Source organism: Sturnira hondurensis, unplaced genomic scaffold, assembly GCF_014824575.4.
Source record: "Sturnira hondurensis isolate 20B ecotype Veracruz unplaced genomic scaffold, ASM1482457v3 Scaffold0003090, whole genome shotgun sequence".
NCBI lineage: Eukaryota > Metazoa > Chordata > Mammalia > Chiroptera > Phyllostomidae > Sturnira > Sturnira hondurensis.
In genome coordinates this window covers 2,648,001-2,667,024 of record NW_028075721.1, presented here as the reverse complement: position 1 = coordinate 2,667,024, position 19,024 = coordinate 2,648,001, and the positions used below count along the sequence as shown (strand labels likewise).

General features: G+C 44.9%; 1 protein-coding gene across 1 annotated transcript; it reads left to right on the top strand.

Moving 5' to 3' along the window:
• The first annotated feature begins 3 nt into the window (after positions 1–3).
• On the top strand, positions 4–18,598 carry CMTM2 (CKLF like MARVEL transmembrane domain containing 2). Its single transcript, XM_037041363.1, has 4 exons — positions 4–282; positions 416–574; positions 17,529–17,630; positions 18,302–18,598. Exons 1-4 carry the CDS (start codon positions 4–6, stop codon positions 18,596–18,598), a joined length of 837 nt encoding a protein of 278 aa, XP_036897258.1.
• The last annotated feature ends 426 nt before the right edge of the window (positions 18,599–19,024 follow it).

Sequence of the window (19,024 nt, the reverse complement as noted above, 5' to 3'; positions counted from 1 at the left end):
AACATGGCCGACAAGGGCAAAAAGGGCAAAGCGGGTGCAGCGCCCCCACCCCCCGCCGGGGCACCCCCGCCCCCCGCCGGGGCTCCCCCGCCCACAGACGCCAAACCAGTCGATCAGAAAGGTGTTGCAAAAGCAGAAGCCTTACCGCCCAAGGTAAAATCGGTACAGCCCAAGGATCAGGTGGGCACCAGGAAGGGATGCCGCCGCTACAGGTGGGAATTCAAGGACAGCAACAGAGAGTACTGGGTTATGGGGCACGCGGAGGTCAAGATCCTGAGCTTGGTAAGTGGGCCTGGTATCCCCGGGTGGGGGGCCGAAGACAGAGAGAGGGAGGAGCAGGCCCCAAAGGGCTCTAAAGGGGCTCGGGAGTGGGTGAGAGCCCTTTGCAGAGGCTCAGGCTTGTGTCTCCCGGCAGGGCTGCCTGGTAGCTGCACTGACCATGTTCACCGGGACCACCGTGCACCCCCTCCTGACACTCATCATCACCATGGAAGTGTCCATCATCTTCTTTTTCATCGTCATCCATACCTTCGCCATCCAGAGATTCATGCCCTTTATCCTGTGGCCCATTACTGTAAGTGAGGGGCACCACGGAGCGCCCCGGCCGGCGTGCGTTCACAAGTGTTGACAGAGAGAGGCCTCGCCTCCCACCTCAGTGCCCAGACACGGGCTCCGCACCTTTGGGTGGGGCTGGGGCAGAAAAGGGTCCCAAACAGCCCAGCTTGGGGCAGGAGCCTCTTACGCACCTCATGGTCAAAGCACAAGGCCTTCGCTTCCCTAAGGATCTACCCTACTTGGGGGAGAGGAGGTGTAGCAACTACCTTTCCCTCCCAGCCCCTGTGCCAGCTCGCATCTGACCAGGGAGATCACCCAAAAGGCACCCCATTCCCAGAATGCCAAGGGAAAAACAATCTTCCCATAAATCAGTAAAATAAAATGAGAATTTTTTTTGAAAAGCCACTTTTAAAGCAGCCTCAGATCTCCAGTGACGATCCCTGTGAAGGGGGTTCAGCTCGAAGCAGTCCTCCACTGCAAGGAACAGGACGAGGCACGTTACCCAACCACTTCCAGCTTCTGCGCCCTCCTGAGTGAGAGCAGGGCCCGTAGTACTCACTCCGGTGGTTGTGCCTGAGGAGTGGATATGAGGCGCTGGAGGAGGGGCCCGAGGACCGGAAGGCCTGCCTGTTACCTGTGTGACCACAGAGCACACCTACACCAAACTCCCGCCTCGCCCAAGGCCCCCTTATTCCCCACACATTCACAGCATGCCTCCAGAGTCCTGCACTCAGTGGTTCACTCACTTTACACGTGAAATGGGCTCAGTGCGGCCAAGTAACTTGCCCCAGGTAGCTCAGCCAGGAAGTGGCAGAAAAAAAGATTCAAACCCAGCTTTGTCAGTAGACTCTGAGTCCTTAACTACACTCTGTCCTGCCAATTGGTTAAAAATTATTAGGGTCCAGCCCCGGCTGGCGTAGCTCAGTGGATTGAGCACGGGCCTGCGAACCAGACGATCGCGGTTCGATTCCCAGTCAGGGCACATGCCTGGGTTGCAGGCCAGTTCCCGGCAGGGGACACACCAAAGGCAACCATACATTGATACTTCTCTCCCTCTCTACTTCCCTTCCCCTCTAAAAGATAAATAAATAAAATTAAAAAAAATTTATTAGGGTCCAGCCCTGGCCGGGTGGTGAAATTGGTTGGAGCGTTGTACATCAAAAGGTTGCAGGTTCAATTCCTGGCCAGGGCACATACCTAGATTACAGGTTCAATTCCCACTCAGGGTGCATACCTAGGCTCCAAGTTTGATTCCCAGTCAGGGCATGTATGGGAGGAAACCAATCGGTATTTCTCTCTCCCATCTCACTCTCTCTCTCCACCCCAACTCCCTCCCTCCCCCCTCACTCTCCCCTTCCTTTCTCTAAAATCAATAAAAACATATCTTTGAGTGAGGATGAAAAAAGGGTCATTAGGCTCCAGGGATCCACAAGTCTCCGTGAAGTATGTGAGGACCCCCAGTATGTTGAGAAAGGAGAGGGCCAAATAAGACTCTTAGAAAAGGGATAAGCAGAGGACAAAATAAAGGGACAGGCAGAGAACAAGTTCCCCGCCCAGGAGTTTGAGAGAAGACACTTTTGGTTCCAGCAAGATGAAAAATCAATGAACCCTGAAAACGCTCCTGCTGCGCTTGCCTAAACTTCAGTAGCTACCTAAACTCCTAGGGGCCACGTAACTACTGCTGCTTTAACTGAATGGCTGCGCTGGCAAGAAAAGAAAGGGCAAACCCACAGGCTTTGGAAATGGAGAACAGGAACAGTGGTGGAATGAGCCACTGAGGGGGGGGTGGGCTCACGAAGGGCTATCGCAGAACCACTCTCACGCTAGGAGTGAGGCCTTGGCCCAAGCACCGTGGGGACTCTGAACTGAGAGTCCTGCGTAAAGCCCGAAACCTGCGAAGACAACCCCCTCAGGGAAAAGACAAAGAAGACACCTTTCCCCCACCCAGAAGAACAAGAAAGCAAGACGATGGGACAAGAGATGTTCATCTCTGCCCGAGCTTTGAGTGAAAAAGCAAACAAACAAAGAAGACCACCTTGAGAAACAGAAATCTAGAGCTTGGACTTTATACATTTTTGGTTTGAATTTTCACTACCTTCAGCTTAGAAATCTTAGAACACGTAATGCCTGAGAATTTGCATAAAAATTGATCCCCATTTGATGATATTTTGATGATATCCATGGGGCTCTTGACAGAAACAAATATGAAATCCCAACCAAAGCCTAAAGAGAGTCTAACAGGATGGGTGTTGGGGGTGGGGGGAAGCCTTCCCCCCAAATGAACTCACAGTCTTATTCTAAAATCCCCATGACTAACAATCAAGAATCGGCAAACATAACAAATGGGAGGATTAGAACACTGAAAATACAAGATCATTGAAAAGCTGTCGGAAAATAGGAAATATATTTAAAAGTATTAAAGACATAAATAAGAGCCCTAAGAAAAGAATAAGACATTATGAGGATAGAGTAGACAGATGTATTTTATAATGGTAATTTTTTTATTGATTTGGGAGAGAAAGAGGAGAAGGGTGGAGAGAGGGGGAAAGAGAGAGAGAGAGAGAAACCCTGACTTGCTGTTCCACTTATTCATGCCTTCACTGGTTGCCTGTTGTATGTGTCCAGCTGGGGATCAGCCTGCAACCCCAACACATCGGGACGATGCTCCAACCCACTGAGCTACCTGGTCAGGGCTGGACAGACCTTTTGTAAAGTACAAAATATGTTTAGAATTAAACATACAAGGTGAGGCAAAAGGAGGTTTACAGTTGTGCGTTTGGAAAACAATACAATAATTCACAAATAACAAAACAACACACTCTGTGTTTTGCACACTCACCACTGTAAACCTACTTTTGTCTCACCCTGTATAGTTATTGAAATAAAAATGTCAATAGATGGGTTTAAAAAGCATATCAGACAAAGCTGGAGAGTTAGTGAACTAAAAGATGTAGAGAAATTACCCAGAACACAGCACTGGGAAAAAATATATAAAAGAAGTTGAGACAGAGGATATGGAATGAAAAAGCCCATCATAAGCCTCAGAGGAGTTCCAGGAGAAGAGACTCAGGAGAAGGTAGGAGAGGAAACACCCAAACGATAAGAACGGAGAACCCGCGAGATTTCAAGATGATGTGAAAATGGCAAAGGAAGGAACTCTGACAGTCTACCCCTCCATTAAAGCAATGACTCGGGTGTCAAGCCAGTCAGAATCAACTTTTTCAGCTCTGGAATCTAATTTTGAAAAAACTTATAATAACCAGGGGAATGCTTACTGAAGAAATCAGCTGTTGAACTTCGGTAAGAGAGCGTTGCGACATTCTAACTTCCTCGCCTGCCATCGCTGGCCCCTCAGCTTCCCAGTCATCGTGAAGACGACAGTCCACCTTCCTGGCCACATTCCTTGTCGGTGGCAAAGGGAACAAGACAGGCCTTGTTCTCAAAGCATTGCGACGTGTGGTTTGGCCTGTCTGGCGGCTCCCTGAGGGGTTGGCCCAGAGACTTGCCTTTGTTCACCCGCCTCAGGGCTCACTCAGGGCCGAAGAGGCCTCCTAGAGAGAATTTGTCAAATTCTACTTCGGCCAATATACTAACTAACCATAGCCACCGGGACAAAGGGAAATACACAAGGCAAGCAGCAGACAGACCGGAAGTGTGTGAAGGAAGAGGGTGGAGAAGGAGATACATGGAGCAATCAGAGCTATGAAAAGCTTCTCCCCACACCAGGGGATTTAGAAGGCCATGCACCTGTCCAGGCAGGGGAATGCATTCTCAGAAGACTCCAGGCTTTCAACTCTGGCTGACCTTTACGCTCTACACGAGCAGCAAGTGGAAACTAAGAGCCGCGAACAGCCTGGACAAGGGCGGAAGCACCTGCAGAGACTGGTAGAGCGTTTCTGTTTGTTTGTTTCCAGATATTTACAGAAATGTCTGTCAAGCCACGACCTGACTTTTAAGCTAATGAAACAGAGACTTCAGTGGCCACACAAGAGTAAATAATACAGTTTTTCAAAAAATAGTTTCGAAAACGTCACTAAACACACAAATGACTGCAATTCACAAGCAGCAACGACTGACCTGGGGAGAAGGGAGAATGCAGTTTTCAGAGTAACGGTGTTATTGTATTCAAAATTCTCGGGTTTTGAAGAATTACGTGGCATGCGAAACAAAGAAAAAAGGTTAGGCCCACTCACAGAAAACAAGTTAATAAACACCATTCCTGAAAGTGGCCAGATATTAGACATAATAGACAAAGACTTTACATGAACTGTCTTGAAAGTGCTCCAAGAACTAACGGAAACCAGGAGAACAATTCATGAACCATTTACCTGAAAAAATACACATTCAAACTATTAAGCAAATTATGTATTTTTCAACAGTGACAGCGGCCAGAAAATAATGGACTGATTTCTTTGAAGGACTGAGGTGGGAAAGGTAAAATAAAGACACTTTCGGACAAAGAACAAAAACATGTATATTCACTGACCCTCACTGAAAGAACTACTAAAGAGTGTCCTTCAGGAAGAAATAAACCCCCCAAAATTGTTGGCAATGTCAAAAAAGAAACTGTAAGCCAAAAACCTAGTCAGCTTATAGGCTGACTTCAATACACATTAAGACAGAGGGTTTTTAAAAATATATAGTAATAGCTTGTTTTGGGGCGAGAACATTAAAACTTGTGGAAATAAATCAACAGTGACATGGTAACACGTGAGACCACAGTAGTTGTGTGTGGTAAGAGCTAAAAGTTCTTGACTGGGGGGTGGTATTTGGCAGTAATATAGACATAATGATAATATAAACATTAACATATTAAAACATTCTACTATATTCTTTTTAAGAATACAATTCTGGGGTACATAACATCAAGCCTGTTGAGGGGGAAAAGGTGAAATGGAAGGGAAAAATAAAAAGGAACATGTGTGGTGTATGTTAATTAGAACAAATGAAATGCTACACATATATCCAAATATACCAGAAATGATGGCAAATATAAATGGGCTATAGTCTTCACTTAAAAGACAGAGAACTCTAAGAACAGAATTTTTATTAACCCAGCAATATACAAAATTACGCCCTGGGTTGGTGTAGCTCAGTGGATTGAGTGCGGGCCTGCGAACCACACGATTGCGGTTCGATTCCCAGTCGGGGCACATGCCTGGATTGCAGGCCAGTTCCTAGCAGGGGATGCACGAGAGGCAACCATACATTGGTATTTCTCTCCTTCTCTCCTTCCCTTCCCCTCTAAAGATGAATAAATTAATTAATTAAATTAAAAATATACAAAATTACAAGGCATGTGGGGAAAGGTTATAAGAAATGGGGGAGGTTGGGGGTGGAGGGATGGAAAAGGAGAAAGGATTCATGGGCATGGACAGCAGGGAGGTGACTTGTGAGGGAGGGGAATAAAAGGGGGGCTAAACGGTGATGGAAAAAATACAATAAAAAATTAAAAAGCAAGAAATGGAAAAAATAATGAGAGGAAAATACTAACTAAAAGAGATATGGCATAACTTTAGTACCAGATTATACCAATTTAATATTTTTTAAAAGATACTTAAAGAAGACCATTACCTATATCAATTCTGAACTTGTATGCGCCTAACACTATAGCCCCCAAATATAAAAAAAGATAAAAATAGACTTCACTGTAAGAAAGAATTGGCAAATAGCAACCATAATGGGAGATTTTAACATGCCTGCCTAAGTAATTGATAGCTTGATCCACAGCATATAGAACACACAGAACCCTACACCAAACAGTAATAGGCTATATATTCTTTTCAAACACACTTGGAACAATCATTAAAATTATATCCTTAATAAGATCACCAAGCAAATGTGAACAAGTAGCAAGGAACTGATTATCATACAGATAACATTCTCTAATTTCAATGCAATATAATTAGAAATCAGTAAAATTTAACTAAATCCCCATGTGTTTGGGGGTAGGAACTTCATGTTTTCCCTAAACATATGGGGATTTACTTATATATAGTATTTGCAAATGCTACCTGTAGGATGCAGCTAAGTAATTCGAATTCGAGCCTATGTAATTAGAAAAGAACACTGAAAACTAACAGTTTAAGTGTCTATCTCAAGACAAAGCAATGTAATGAAGAAGGCAATGCCAAAAATAAGAGCTAAAATTAATGACATAGAAAAATAAAAGCCATAGTAATTACTAATAAAACCAAATATTTAGTTCTTTGAAATGACTAATAAAGTGGATAGATCTCAAATTTTTCTCAAGGTCTTTTTTTAAAAGAAAGAAACAGAGAAAATGTTCGTACAAAGATCAAGAGCTTTCAAAGATCACAGGGAAAATATACAGGCTTATGTGAATAAAGTGGAAAGACTGCATAGTTCATTTCCTAGAAAAAAATACAACTTACAAAAGTTAACACAAAAATTTAAAAAACAGAATAAAAGAAAATGTACAGGCAACCAAGGTAATTCACCCATGTTTTCATCTGGCACTGGCTTCATGTTTTACATTTAAATCTTTTCACTCCCCTGGAGTTATTTTGGTCTATGGTGTGAACCGTGACACCAGCTTTAAATCCTGATGGTTACCCGGCTGTTTACTCTGCCCCTATAGTTACTAGTGTATTGGACGGTACGTGTTTTCCTCACTGCTCTGAAATGCCATTTTTGTTCAGCGCTAACTCCCATATACAGGGTTCATATCTGGATTTTATATTCGGTTCCATCAGTCTGTCCCTTTTCTCTCTCTCCCTTTTTCTAAAGGCTTTATAACGTGCTGTACTATCTTCTGAAGCCTTGATCTTAAAACCAGACATTATAATAAAGGTAAACCGTAGGCCTATCTTATTTGTATGTAGCCATAAAATAGGAAAATGAAGCCAGCAGTATATAAGCAAGCAATAGATCATGGTCAAGCAGGGTTTCCACCAGGGATGTAAAGATGATTTAGTTTTCAAGATTCTATTAATATAATTCACCATCCTTCATTTAGACAAGAAAAACGTTTCATCGTCTCATAAGCTGCTGAAACACTATTTTGTAATATCCAATGCTTACTTTTAGAAAACCAGGAAAAAAAGAGAATTTCCTTTCCCTAATAATAGGTGTTGACCCAAAACTAAACTAAACATTTCATTTCATGGTAAAACTTTAAAGGCATCTCCTTGAAGATGACTCCCATCCCCACTTCTGTCCAGCATTCTGCAGAGATCTGCGTCAGTCCAACGTGACAAGGAAAACGAAAGACACATGGACCGGGAAGGGAGAAAAATCCAGCACTTGTCACCCATCACAGGACCCTCTACACAGAAAACCCAAGAGACTCTACGGTCCACTGCAGTTGATCCGGGTCCCACAAGGTTACCAAAGCCAAAAGCAACAGCACTCCTGAATACCAGCAACAAGCAACGAGGAAATGTGGCTTTTCAAACACAGACGTTTGAAACAGCAGACTACCAGGTATCTGAGAATAAACCTGCCCAAAGGTGCATGTGTGTGTGTGTGTGTGTGTGTGGCTTTCTATAGCGATTACAACATTTTATCAGTGGGCACAAAAGAAAACCCTAAGAATATGGAGAAATATACCATGCACAGGTGTGAAGAGTTACTATCATAAAGATGGCAACTGATTCCAAAGTAACCCATAAATTAAATGAGATTTCATCCTAAGAGAGGTCCTCTGTGAGACTTTACAAGGTGATTCTAAAATTCTTAGGGAAGAGGCAACCTCCGGCNACTACCAGGTATCTGAGAATAAACCTGCCCAAAGGGGTGTGTGTGTGTGTGTGTGTGTGTGGCTTTCGATAGCGATTACAACATTTTATCAGTGGGCACAAAAGAAAACCCTAAGAATATGGAGAAATATACCATGCACAGGTGTGAAGAGTTACTATCATAAAGATGGCAACTGATTCCAAAGTAACCCATAAATTAAATGAGATTTCATCCTAAGAGAGGTCCTCTGTGAGACTTTACAAGGTGATTCTAAAATTCTTAGGGAAGAGGCAACCTCCGGCCAAGAGGGAGGCATAAGTAGACACACTGTGCCTCCTCGCACAACCAAAAGAAGGATAACAACAAATTTAAAAACAAAAACCAACCAGAACTGACAGAAGATCAAACTGTATGAAAGTCTGACAAGCAAGGAGTTAAAGAAGACACATTAATCCAGACTAGTAGGAGGGGCAGAGACGGGCAGCCAGGTGGAGAGGACTCAGGGCGAGGCGGCGGCTGGCAGGACCTGGAGAAGTGGCGGCTGGCGGGCCGAGTGGTCCCACATTCACATGTGGGTAAACCAGAAAGAACAACTGGGGAGCGAGACAGACTGTGCAACCAAGGGCTGCAGCAGGGAAATAAAGCCTCAAACCTCTGACTGAAAACACCTGTGGGGGTTGAGGCTCAGGGAGAGACTCCCAGCCTCACAGGAGAGTTGGTTGGGGAGACCCACAGGGCCCTAGAATGTACACAAGCCCACTCACCAGGAATCAGCACCAGAAGGGCCCCATTTGCTGATGGGGAGTAGGGAAAGTGACTGAAATCCAGCAGAGAGCAGAGCAAGCGCCATTGCCCCTTTCTGTCCCCGCCCCCACATACAGTGTCACAACCCAGGGACTGGGTTGCCCCGCCCTGGTGAACACCTAAGGCTCCGCCCCTCATATGTAACAGGTGCATCAAGACAAAAAAAATGGCCCAAAGGAAAGAACAGATCAAAGTTCCACAGAAAATACAACTGAGCAATGAAGAGGTAGCCAACCTATCAGATGCACAGTTCAAAACACCGGTAATCAGGATGCTCACAGAATTGGTTGAATTTGGTCACAAATTTGATGAAAAAATGAAGGCTATGCTAAGTGAAATAAAAGAAAATGTACAGGGAACCAATAGTGATGGGAAGGAAACTGGGACTCAAATCAATGAAGTGGACCAAAAGGAAGAAAGAAACATCAGATGGCAACTGATTCAGTTGCCAATGAGAAAAGAATGAAGAAACAAGAATTTTAAAAAATGAGAGGCTTAGGAACCACCAGGACATCTTTAAACATTCCAACATCCAAATTATAGGGGTACCAGAAGGGGGAAAGAAACAGTCACGAGTGGAAAACTTATTTGAACAAATAATAAAGGAGAACTTCCCCAGTCTGGCAAAGGAAATAGACTTCCAGGAAATCCAGGAAGCTCAGAGAGTCCCAAAGAAGTTGGACCCAAGAAGGAACACACCAAGACACATCATAATTACATTAGCCAAGATTAAAATGAAGGAGAGAATTCTAGAAGCAGCAAGACCAAAGGAGAGAGTTGCCTACAAAGGAGTACCCATCAGACTGTCAGCGGATTTCTCAAAAGAGACCTTACAGGCAAGAAGGGCTGGAAAGAAGTATTCCGAGTCATGAAATGCAAGGACCTACAGCCAAGATTGCTCTATCCAGCAAAGCTTTCATTTAGAATGGAAGGGCAGGTAAAGTGCTTCTCAGATAAGGTCAAATTAAAGGAGTTCATCATCGCCAAGCCCTTATTATATGAAATGTTAAAGGGACTTATCTAAGAAAAAGAAGATAAAAAACATGTATAGTAAAATGACAGCAAACTCACAATTATTAACAACCACACCTAAAACAAAAACAAAAACAGACTAAGCAAACCACTAGAACAGGAACAGAACCACTGAAGTGGAGGGTTAGCGACAGGGGAGTGGGAGGAGTAGAAGGGGGAAAAGGTACAGAGAATAAGTAGCATAGATGGTAGGGAGAAAATAGACAGGAGAAGGGTAAGAATAGAATGGAAAATGTAAGAGCCAAAGAACTTATAAGTATGACACGTGGACATAAACTAAAAGGGGGGGATGGGGGGAGGGGGTGTACAGGGTGGAGGGGAATGAAGGGGGAAGTAGGACAACTGTAGTAGAATAACCAATAAAATATATTTAAAAATAAAGATAAGAGAATTTTATTTTCCTTAAGATTTTATTTATTTTATTATTTTTTAAAGATTATTTATTTATTTATCTTTAGAAGAGAAGGGAAAGAGAGAGGGAGAGAAAAATCAATGTATGGTTGCCTCTCATGCATCCCCCGCTGGGAACTGGCCCGCAACCCAGGCAAGTGCCCTGACTGGGAATCGAACCTTGATACTCTGGTTCCCAGGCCTGCGCTCAATCCACTGAGCCACACCAGCCAGGGCTATTTATTTTATTTTTAGACAAATGAGAACAGAGGGAGAGAAACATCAATGTGTGATTGCCTCTCACACAACCCCTGGCCCACAACCCAGGCATGTGCCCTGACTGGGAATTGAGCCAGTGACCCTTTGGTTCAAGTCTGACACTCAATCCACTGAGCTACACCAGCCAAGGCAGAAGAGAATTTTAAAAGCAGCAAGAGAAAAGGAGACAGTTACCTACAAAGGAGTGCCCATAAGACTGTCAGCTGATTTCTCAAAAGAGACCTTACAGGCAAGAAGGGGCTGGAAAGAAGTATTCCAAGTCATGAAATCCAAAGACCTACAGCCAAGATTGCTCTATCCAGCAAAGCTATCATTTACAACGGAAGGGCAGATAAAGTGCTTCCCAGTTAAGGTAAAGTCAAAGGAGTTCATCACCACCAAGCCCTTATCAAGTTAAAGGGACTTATCTAAGAAAAAGAAAATGATAAAAAATATGAACATTAAAATGACAACAAACTCACAGCTATCAACAACTGAACCTAAAAAAAACCCCAAAAACTAATTAAGCAAACAACTAGAACAGGAACCGAATCACAGAAATGGAGATCACATGGAGGGTTATCAGCAGGGAGGGGGATGGGAGAGAATGGGGGAAAGATACAGGAAATAAGACGTGTAAGTGGTAGGTACAAAACAGACGGGGAGGTTAAGAACAGTGTGGGAAGTGGAGGAGTCAGAGAACTTACATGTACAACCCATGGACATGAACTAGGGGGAGGGATGCTGGAGAGAGGGACGGTGCAGAGCAGAAGGGGATAAAGGGAGGAAATAAATGGGACCACCGTAATAGCATAAGCAATAAAATATACGTAAAAAATTCTTATGGAAGAATAAAAAGAAGTACAAAAACAGACTCACCACGCACACGATACTTGAATTACTGTAAAGCACAGAGGGCAAACACGAATCCGGCCCTCCACCTTGTTTTATCCCGCCTGGCACCTGGTTGCCACCCGGCAGCAGCGCTGAGCTCTCGCTTAACCATTACGGAGTAGTTACATTTGTACAGCCCTAACATTACATTCGGCCCTTTGAAGGCAACTGCAAGGCTGATGTGGTCCCCGGTGAAAATGAGTCTGACACCCCTGCTGTAGAGCTTTGGTACTAGCTCAGGACTGACAAAAAGACTAATGGGGTTATTATGGAGTGAATGTTTGTGCACCCCCAAATTTCAGATGCTGAAATCCTAAACCCTGTGTGGCTGTAATTGCAGATAGGACCTACAGAGTAGTAATTAAGATGGAATCAGGTCATAAGGGTGGGGCCCCAATCCAACTGGATTAGTGTTCCTACAAAAAAAGACAATGCTCTCCTTCCTTCCTTCTCTCCGGGCTCCCTCTCTCTCCCCTCCCCCCCCTGGCACACCATCTAAAGGTCATGTGAGGATATAGAGAGAAGGCAGCCATCTGCAAACAAGGGAAAGAGCCCTCACCAGAAATTAAATTTTCTGGCACCTTGATCATGAACTTCCAGCCTCCAGAACTGTGAGAAAATAAGTGTCCATTGTTTAAACCACCCAGTCTGTGATTTTTTGTTACGGCAGCCTGAGAAAACTAAGAATGGAATAGGAAAGAGATCTCAGAAACAGACCTACATACGTACTGCGATTTGGTACACAACAGAGGTGGTATTATACAGAACAGTTGAATGGAATATTTACCACATGTTCTTGGGGGAGGGGAGCTATGCAGCCCGTTATAATTTAAAATTTACAACAGAAGACATTATAAACAAAAAGTTTTATGCAAGGAAACACAAATACCTAAAACATGTTTTTAAAAATGCTTCACTAGTACCCGGTGCCCTGAAAATTTACAGCAGCAGCGAGGTAGCATTTTGACTCTCCAAACAGGCAAAACTAAATAAGCCTGGTGATCCCGGGGGTTGGCAAGGACATGGCAAGTGGAAGCCCCTATACCTTGTTGGGATGAGTGGGAACTGGCACGAGCACTTCAGAGAGAATCTTGGCAACATCTAGTCGAGGAGAAGCTGTGTGTAGGAGGCGCAGGCAAGAGCAGTCCCTGTAGCAGAGTCAGTAATAATCTTCTAGACGGCGGAAACAAAGCCCGGCTGGGTAGCTCAGTTGGTTAGAGTGTCATCCCTACACGCCAAGGTTGCGGGTTCAATCCCCATCAACAAATTGGCATTTCTCTCTCATTCCCTCAAGTCAAACAATATATATATTTTTTTTAAAAAATGAAAAGTAGAAACAACCTGATGTCTCTAGTTTGGTTTATTCATACAGTAGGATACCTCAGTTAAAATCAGTGAATTCAACCTGCACATCTCAAAATGGGTAAATCTCAAAAAATTTTAGTTTAAAAAGCAAGTGCTAGAAGATGGTATCTTTTATTTCAATTAAAATGTTTGAAACACACAAAATAGTATATATTGTTTATGAGTACAGCATATTACGGGAAATACTAATACACACTTGGGAAATCTACCCATCAGCTTCCAATACATGGTTGCCTTAGGCACAGGGGCAGAAAAAGGGACGGAATAGTGAGACTGTAGCTTCACCAAGGTTCACTTCTATTTTGTGTATTTGTTTGCTTGGTTGATTGCTTTTAAAGAGACCTGAAACAAATACTGCAAGACATTAACACCTATTTTTTTCTTTTTTAAATATATTTTATTGATTATACCATTACAGTTGTTCTATTCCCCTCCTTCATTCCCCTCCACCCCCATACTCCCTCCCCGACCATTCTCCCCCCTTAGTTTATAACCACATGTCTCAAGTTCTTTAGATTCTATATTTCCCCCACTATTCTCGCCCTCCCCCCATCTATTTTCTACCTACTGTCTATGCTATTTTCTGTACCTTCTCCCCCCTTCTCCTCCTCCCACTCCCCTGTTGCTAACCCTCCATGTGTTCTTCATTTCTATGGTTCCGCTCCTGATCTAGCTGTCCTCTTGGTTTGCTTTTGTTTTAGGTGTGGTTGTTAATAACTGTGAGTTTGCTGTCCTTTCACTGTTCATATTTTTCATCATCTCTTTCTTATATAAGTCCCTTTAGCATTTCATATAATAAGGGCTTGGTGGTGATGATGAACTCCTTGAACTTGACCTTATCTGAGAAGCACTTTATCTGTCCTTCCATTCTAAATGAAAGCTTTGCTGGATAAAGCAATCTTGGATGTAGGTCTTTGGATTTCATGACTTGGAATACTTCTTTCCAGCCCCTTCTTGCCTGTAAGGTCTCTTTTGAGAAATCCGCTGACAGTCTGATGGGTACTCCTTTGTAGGTGACTGTCCCCTTATATCTTGCTGCTTCTAGGATTCTCTCCTTCATTTGAATCTTGGCTAATGTAATTATGATGTGCCTTGGTGTGTTCCTTCTTGGGTCCAACTTCTTTGGGACTCTCTGAGCTTCCTGGATTTCCTGGAAGTCTCTTTCCTTTGCCAGACTGGGGAAGTTCTCCTTTATTATTTGTTCAAATAAGTTTTCCACTCGTGACTGTTTCTTTCCCCCTTCTGGTACCCCTATAATTCGGATGTTGGAACGTTTAAAGATGTCCTGGAGGTTCCTAAGCCTCTTCTCTTTTTGAATTCTCATTTCTTCATTCCTTTCTGGTTGGATGTTTTGTTCTTCCTTCTGGTCCATTCCATTGATTTGAGTCCCAGTTTCCTTTCCATTGCTATTGGTTTCCTGTGCATCTCCCTTCATTTCAATTAGTTTAGCCTTCATATGTTCCTCTAATTTGTGACTATAATCAACCAGTTCTGTGAGCATCCTGATGACCAGTGTTTTGAGCTGTGCATCTGAGAGGCTGGCAATCTCTTGGTCGCTTAGAGTTATTGGCTCTGGGACTTTGAGTTCTTCTTGCGCCATCTTTTGGGCTGTTCATGCCTGTTATGTAGCAGGATCGGAGCCCTAGGTGTTCACCAGAGCAGGGCAACTCAGTCGCTGGGTTGTGACGCTATATGTGGGGGTGGGGTCAAAGAGGAGCGATGGTGTCCCGTCTGCCCCCTCCCACTGCGGCCGCCACAGGTGCCACAGCTGCCACCGTCACCGGGCCCGCTTGTTTCGTCCCACTGCACTCGAGTGTGTCACCGCCGTCAGCCCTCCACCACTGGGTTCGTCCGCTGGGGCCTGCATGGTCCATCTCACTGTACGAGAATGTGTGACCTTGGTCAGTATGCCCCGCACCCTGACTGGTTCCAGGCTGCCTGCGCGCCCAGGTCAGGGGATCTTTCCTGCTAGACCCTGCTCCGCTGCTGGCTCCGCCCCTCTTACAGGTCCCGGTTGAACAGTTCGTTGTTGTCGGACTTCCGTATAATTCAATTTTCTGTTCTTTGGCTGTGTCTTTGTTCTCCAAACCTTTGTTGTATTCAAACTTGGATGTGGGAGAAGGCACAGTGTTTCCACCTATGCCTCCATCTTGGTGGAAGTCCCATTAACACCTATTTAATGTCAGTGATTCATGGCTGGTGGAAGTGGGAGTAGGAATGGGATGTTTTATTATTTTGTTTGTTTGAAATGTGTTACAGTTCAAAACAGTGAAAGGGAAAAGAAAAGGCCTGAGACAAAGTGATCAGAGAAGGACAATTTTCGGAAAACGGCATCCTGGAAAGCGTGGGCATCGACCATTCACTGCTGCAGGGCCGGAGACGGCCCCCTGGATGAGGGGTGCACAACTCTGGGCTAGCATCACCCCAGAAGCACTGGGGGAGGCAGCAGCTGGCTATGGCTGTGGTTTGGCCAACCCCGACGAGTTTGGCTGTGCCAGGGAACAGTGGTGCATTGTGCTTGAGGGGAGGCCAACGTGGGAGGCAGCCCTCTTGCCCACCTGGGAACACCGGGACCTTGTCAGTAGGGTAAAGGGAAATTAGTGTGGGGCGAGGGCAAGACTGAGGCCACAAGGGATGGGAAAGAGGTGTGATTATAGAGGAGGTGGTGCAGCCTTGCAAAGCGGGGTGCCACTGGGAAGGAAGGTGGGGATGGGGGGGCAAGGAGAGCGCCCGAGCCCAACAGAGCTTCCCACCGGCAATACAGCCTGCGCGGCTCCAGAGTGGGCAGCTGGTCCTGAGAGCAGAAAGATGATCGAGATGGTGCTCATTATGTGAAATAGTTTTGCATTTATTTAAATGAGTACTGGCAGGGCAAGGGGTCACCAACATAACGAGCCATTAAATGTATGCTTTCATGGATGAGATGGTCACAGAGGGAGCCCGAAAAGCCATTGAACATCCTGGGCTTTGGGTCTCGACTAGAAGAGCCCAGCTGAGGGGGTCACAAGTATGTCCACCAAGCCTGATTAGAGATATGTGGAGATAGATAGATACAGATGCTAGAGAGAGATACAGAATAGATACAGATACATCTGTCCAGAAGGTATCCAGCCATGTAATATGAAAAATAGAGACATTTACTGAAGAAAATACAAGATACAAGGAACATTGCACATATGACAGTGACGTCTCAGTCCCCTTCAAAGTCAGCACCTTGGGACCTCATACAGTTCTCCCTGTCACCATCAGCTGCCCCATCCTATTTTCCTGAATCTCACTATTGGTCTGAAATTCTGAAATCTCTTCTCTTTCAAAGGTGACTTTAGTTTGGGGAAAAGCCAGAAGTCACGGGGTGCCAAATCTGGGCTGTAGGGGGCTGAGTCACCTGGGTGATTTGATGTTTCACAAAAAATCTCTGCACAAGACATGATGCATGAATAGGCAGGTTGTTGTGAGGAAGCTGCCAATCACCAGTTGCCCATAGCTGTGTCCATTTTCATCGTATTGCATCTCTCAACTGATGAAGAACACTGAGGTAGTACTTTTTAATTGCTTGGCCCGGAGCAGCATACCTGTAATGGACACCTTTCCAATCAATAAACGCAGTTAACATGGTCTTGATCTTGCTGCGACTTTGCCCCACCTTCTTCAGGTGTGGAGAACCAGGCAACTTCCATGGGGATGACTGGGCCTTGTTTCTGGATCATAGCCATAGACCCACGATTCATCTCCTGTTATATGACCTTCTTGAGGAAATCTGGTTCATTGGTAGCGGTTTGAATCAAGTCATTGGCAACTGCAGCACAATGTTCCTTCTGCTCTGGTAGCAGAAGCCACAGAATGAATTTTGCCACATGTTTCATGCCAGGATCCTGCATCAAAATCTTGAACACAGTAGTTTTGGGGACCCCCAGTTCAGCTGCTGGTTCTCACACTGCCAGTCACTGATCTTTGCTGATTGCAGCCCGTGCCCATTGAACATTCTCAGGTGTTCTGCTTGTTGCAGGCCTTCCAGAACATGGGTCACTTTCAACAGATTCTTGTCCATCTTTGAAACATTTGTGCCACTTTTATTTGTGCTACACTCATTGAGTCATCCACAAAAGCCTTCTGAATCATCCGAATAGTTTCTGTGGAGGAACGTTCAAGCTTAACACAAAATTTGATGCAGATTCATGGCTCTACTCACTCAGTCATTTTGAACGTGATGGCCACACAGGACACGTGCTCGCTCAGTGACATCTACCACCCCCAATGACTGGTACAGTGAAGTCTTCATTGTTCACGTGCACACAGTCCACTCTCCTTGGCTGCCAGGTTACATTGATGTCAGGAAACTGTTCTCATTATATTAACAATAGCTGGACTTTTTCCAGACAGACTATTTTATACACACACACATATATTTAAAATTAGGCAGAAGTCTGAAAACCATTCTCTTTGGAGGAAGCCACGCGCTCTGACAGGTCAGGTGTCAGTGGGGCCTGGGCTGTGTCTCAAGCTGACACTCATCTCTCCCATGGTTTCAGGACATTCTCAACGACCTGTTTGCCACCCTCTTCCTGGCCGGGGCTGCAGTGTTTGCTGTGCAAACTCGACAAACCATGCCAGTGAACTATGTTGTCGCTGTGGTGAGTCTTCCTTGTGGGGCTGTTTATTTGCTCAGAAATCACCTCTTCTAGAGAATGGGTGTTTTCCCCATTTGAAGAACAGGGCTTCTTTTTTTTTTTAATCTTTAGAGGGGAAGGAGAGGGAGAGAAACATCAATGTATGGAGAAACATCAATGTATGGTTGCCTTTCGTGCATCCCCTGCTGGGAGTTGGCCTGCAGGGAACCAGCCTGCAACCCAGGCATGTGCCCTGACTGGGAATCGAACCGTGATCCTCTGGTTTGCAGGCCTGAGCTCAGTCCACTGAGCTACACCAGTCAGGGCTACAGGGCTTCTTTTCTTTTCACAGAATCTTGAAACCCAAGTGAAGTTTGAAAGGAAAGCTGATAAATTTTTTCGGTTGAGAAACCATTTAAATAAAGATGAAGTCTAGGGAGCCAGCCACACTAATAGCTTCCTCCTCATAGCTGCTGACCCAGAGGCAAAAGGCCCACCTTGGCCAGGTGTCAAGAGAGAAAGAGGCAGTGGGGATCACAGGGCAGTGGGGGCGGGGAACTCAGTCTCTGGGGTCTGGTCGTTGGAGGGGGACAAGGGGTGGTTAACAGCACATGCCCACAAACTAGAAACCAGGACGGAACTATGACAGCTTCGGAACAAAAAGCAAAAACAATAAAGCTCCTTTTGTTTTCCAGGTCCTTATTGGTTTGGCTGCATTTTTTCCTTTAATTGATATATGTCTTCAAAGAAAACACTTCAGAGGCAAGAAGATCCAAAGGAATGTGCTGGTTCCTGCTGAAAAAAAGGAGAAAGGAAAGCCAGAGCCGCCTGCAAAGGGAAAGGAAGAGGAAGCAGGAAAGCCCAAGGAAGAAGGGAAGCCCAAGGAAGAAGGAAAGCCCAAGGAAGAAGGAAAGCCCAAGGAAGAAGGGAAGCCCAAGGAAGAAGGGAAGCCCAAGGACAAGGGGACTAAGAGGAAGAAAAGCAAGAAATGACATGAAGGAGACACCTATTGTCAGAAATGGCAGCGTATTTTACGACAAAGCATAGTTCCACTGTCTTCCTTGTCTGCTTAATGATCCTTTCTACTTAAATAACCACCTCCGCTTGGAAAAGAAATTCTCTTGAAATGGATTTTTTGTTCATTCCATGCAAGTTCCCGAAAGTTTTGGTGCAGAGAGTGAGGCGAGGGCCAACCCTCTCCAGGCACTGGAGATGGCAGGGTGCAGAGGGTTTGGGGGACCAGAAATCTGGGTGACACCGGCTGTCAGCACTGACCAGCCATAGGGGCCAGAGGAGAAGGAGACCTAAAAACGACAGAATGCATTTTGATCGTGTTGATTTTTATTTTATGTATATTCTTCAAGCATCTGGGTAGTCGCTATGAGGGAAATAATGTGGCTGGCGTGCCTGACTCTTAC

Bases quoted from the DNA above. Each gene is read 5' to 3' on its own strand.
- CMTM2 (XM_037041363.1), top strand. From the start codon at position 4: ATGGCCGACAAGGGCAAAAAGGGCAAAGCGGGTGCAGCGCCCCCACCC. The intron at 283-415 runs GTAAGTGGGCCT...GTCTCCCGGCAG, and splicing joins AGGTCAAGATCCTGAGCTTG to GGCTGCCTGGTAGCTGCACT. The intron at 575-17,528 runs GTAAGTGAGGGG...CCATGGTTTCAG, and splicing joins TTATCCTGTGGCCCATTACT to GACATTCTCAACGACCTGTT.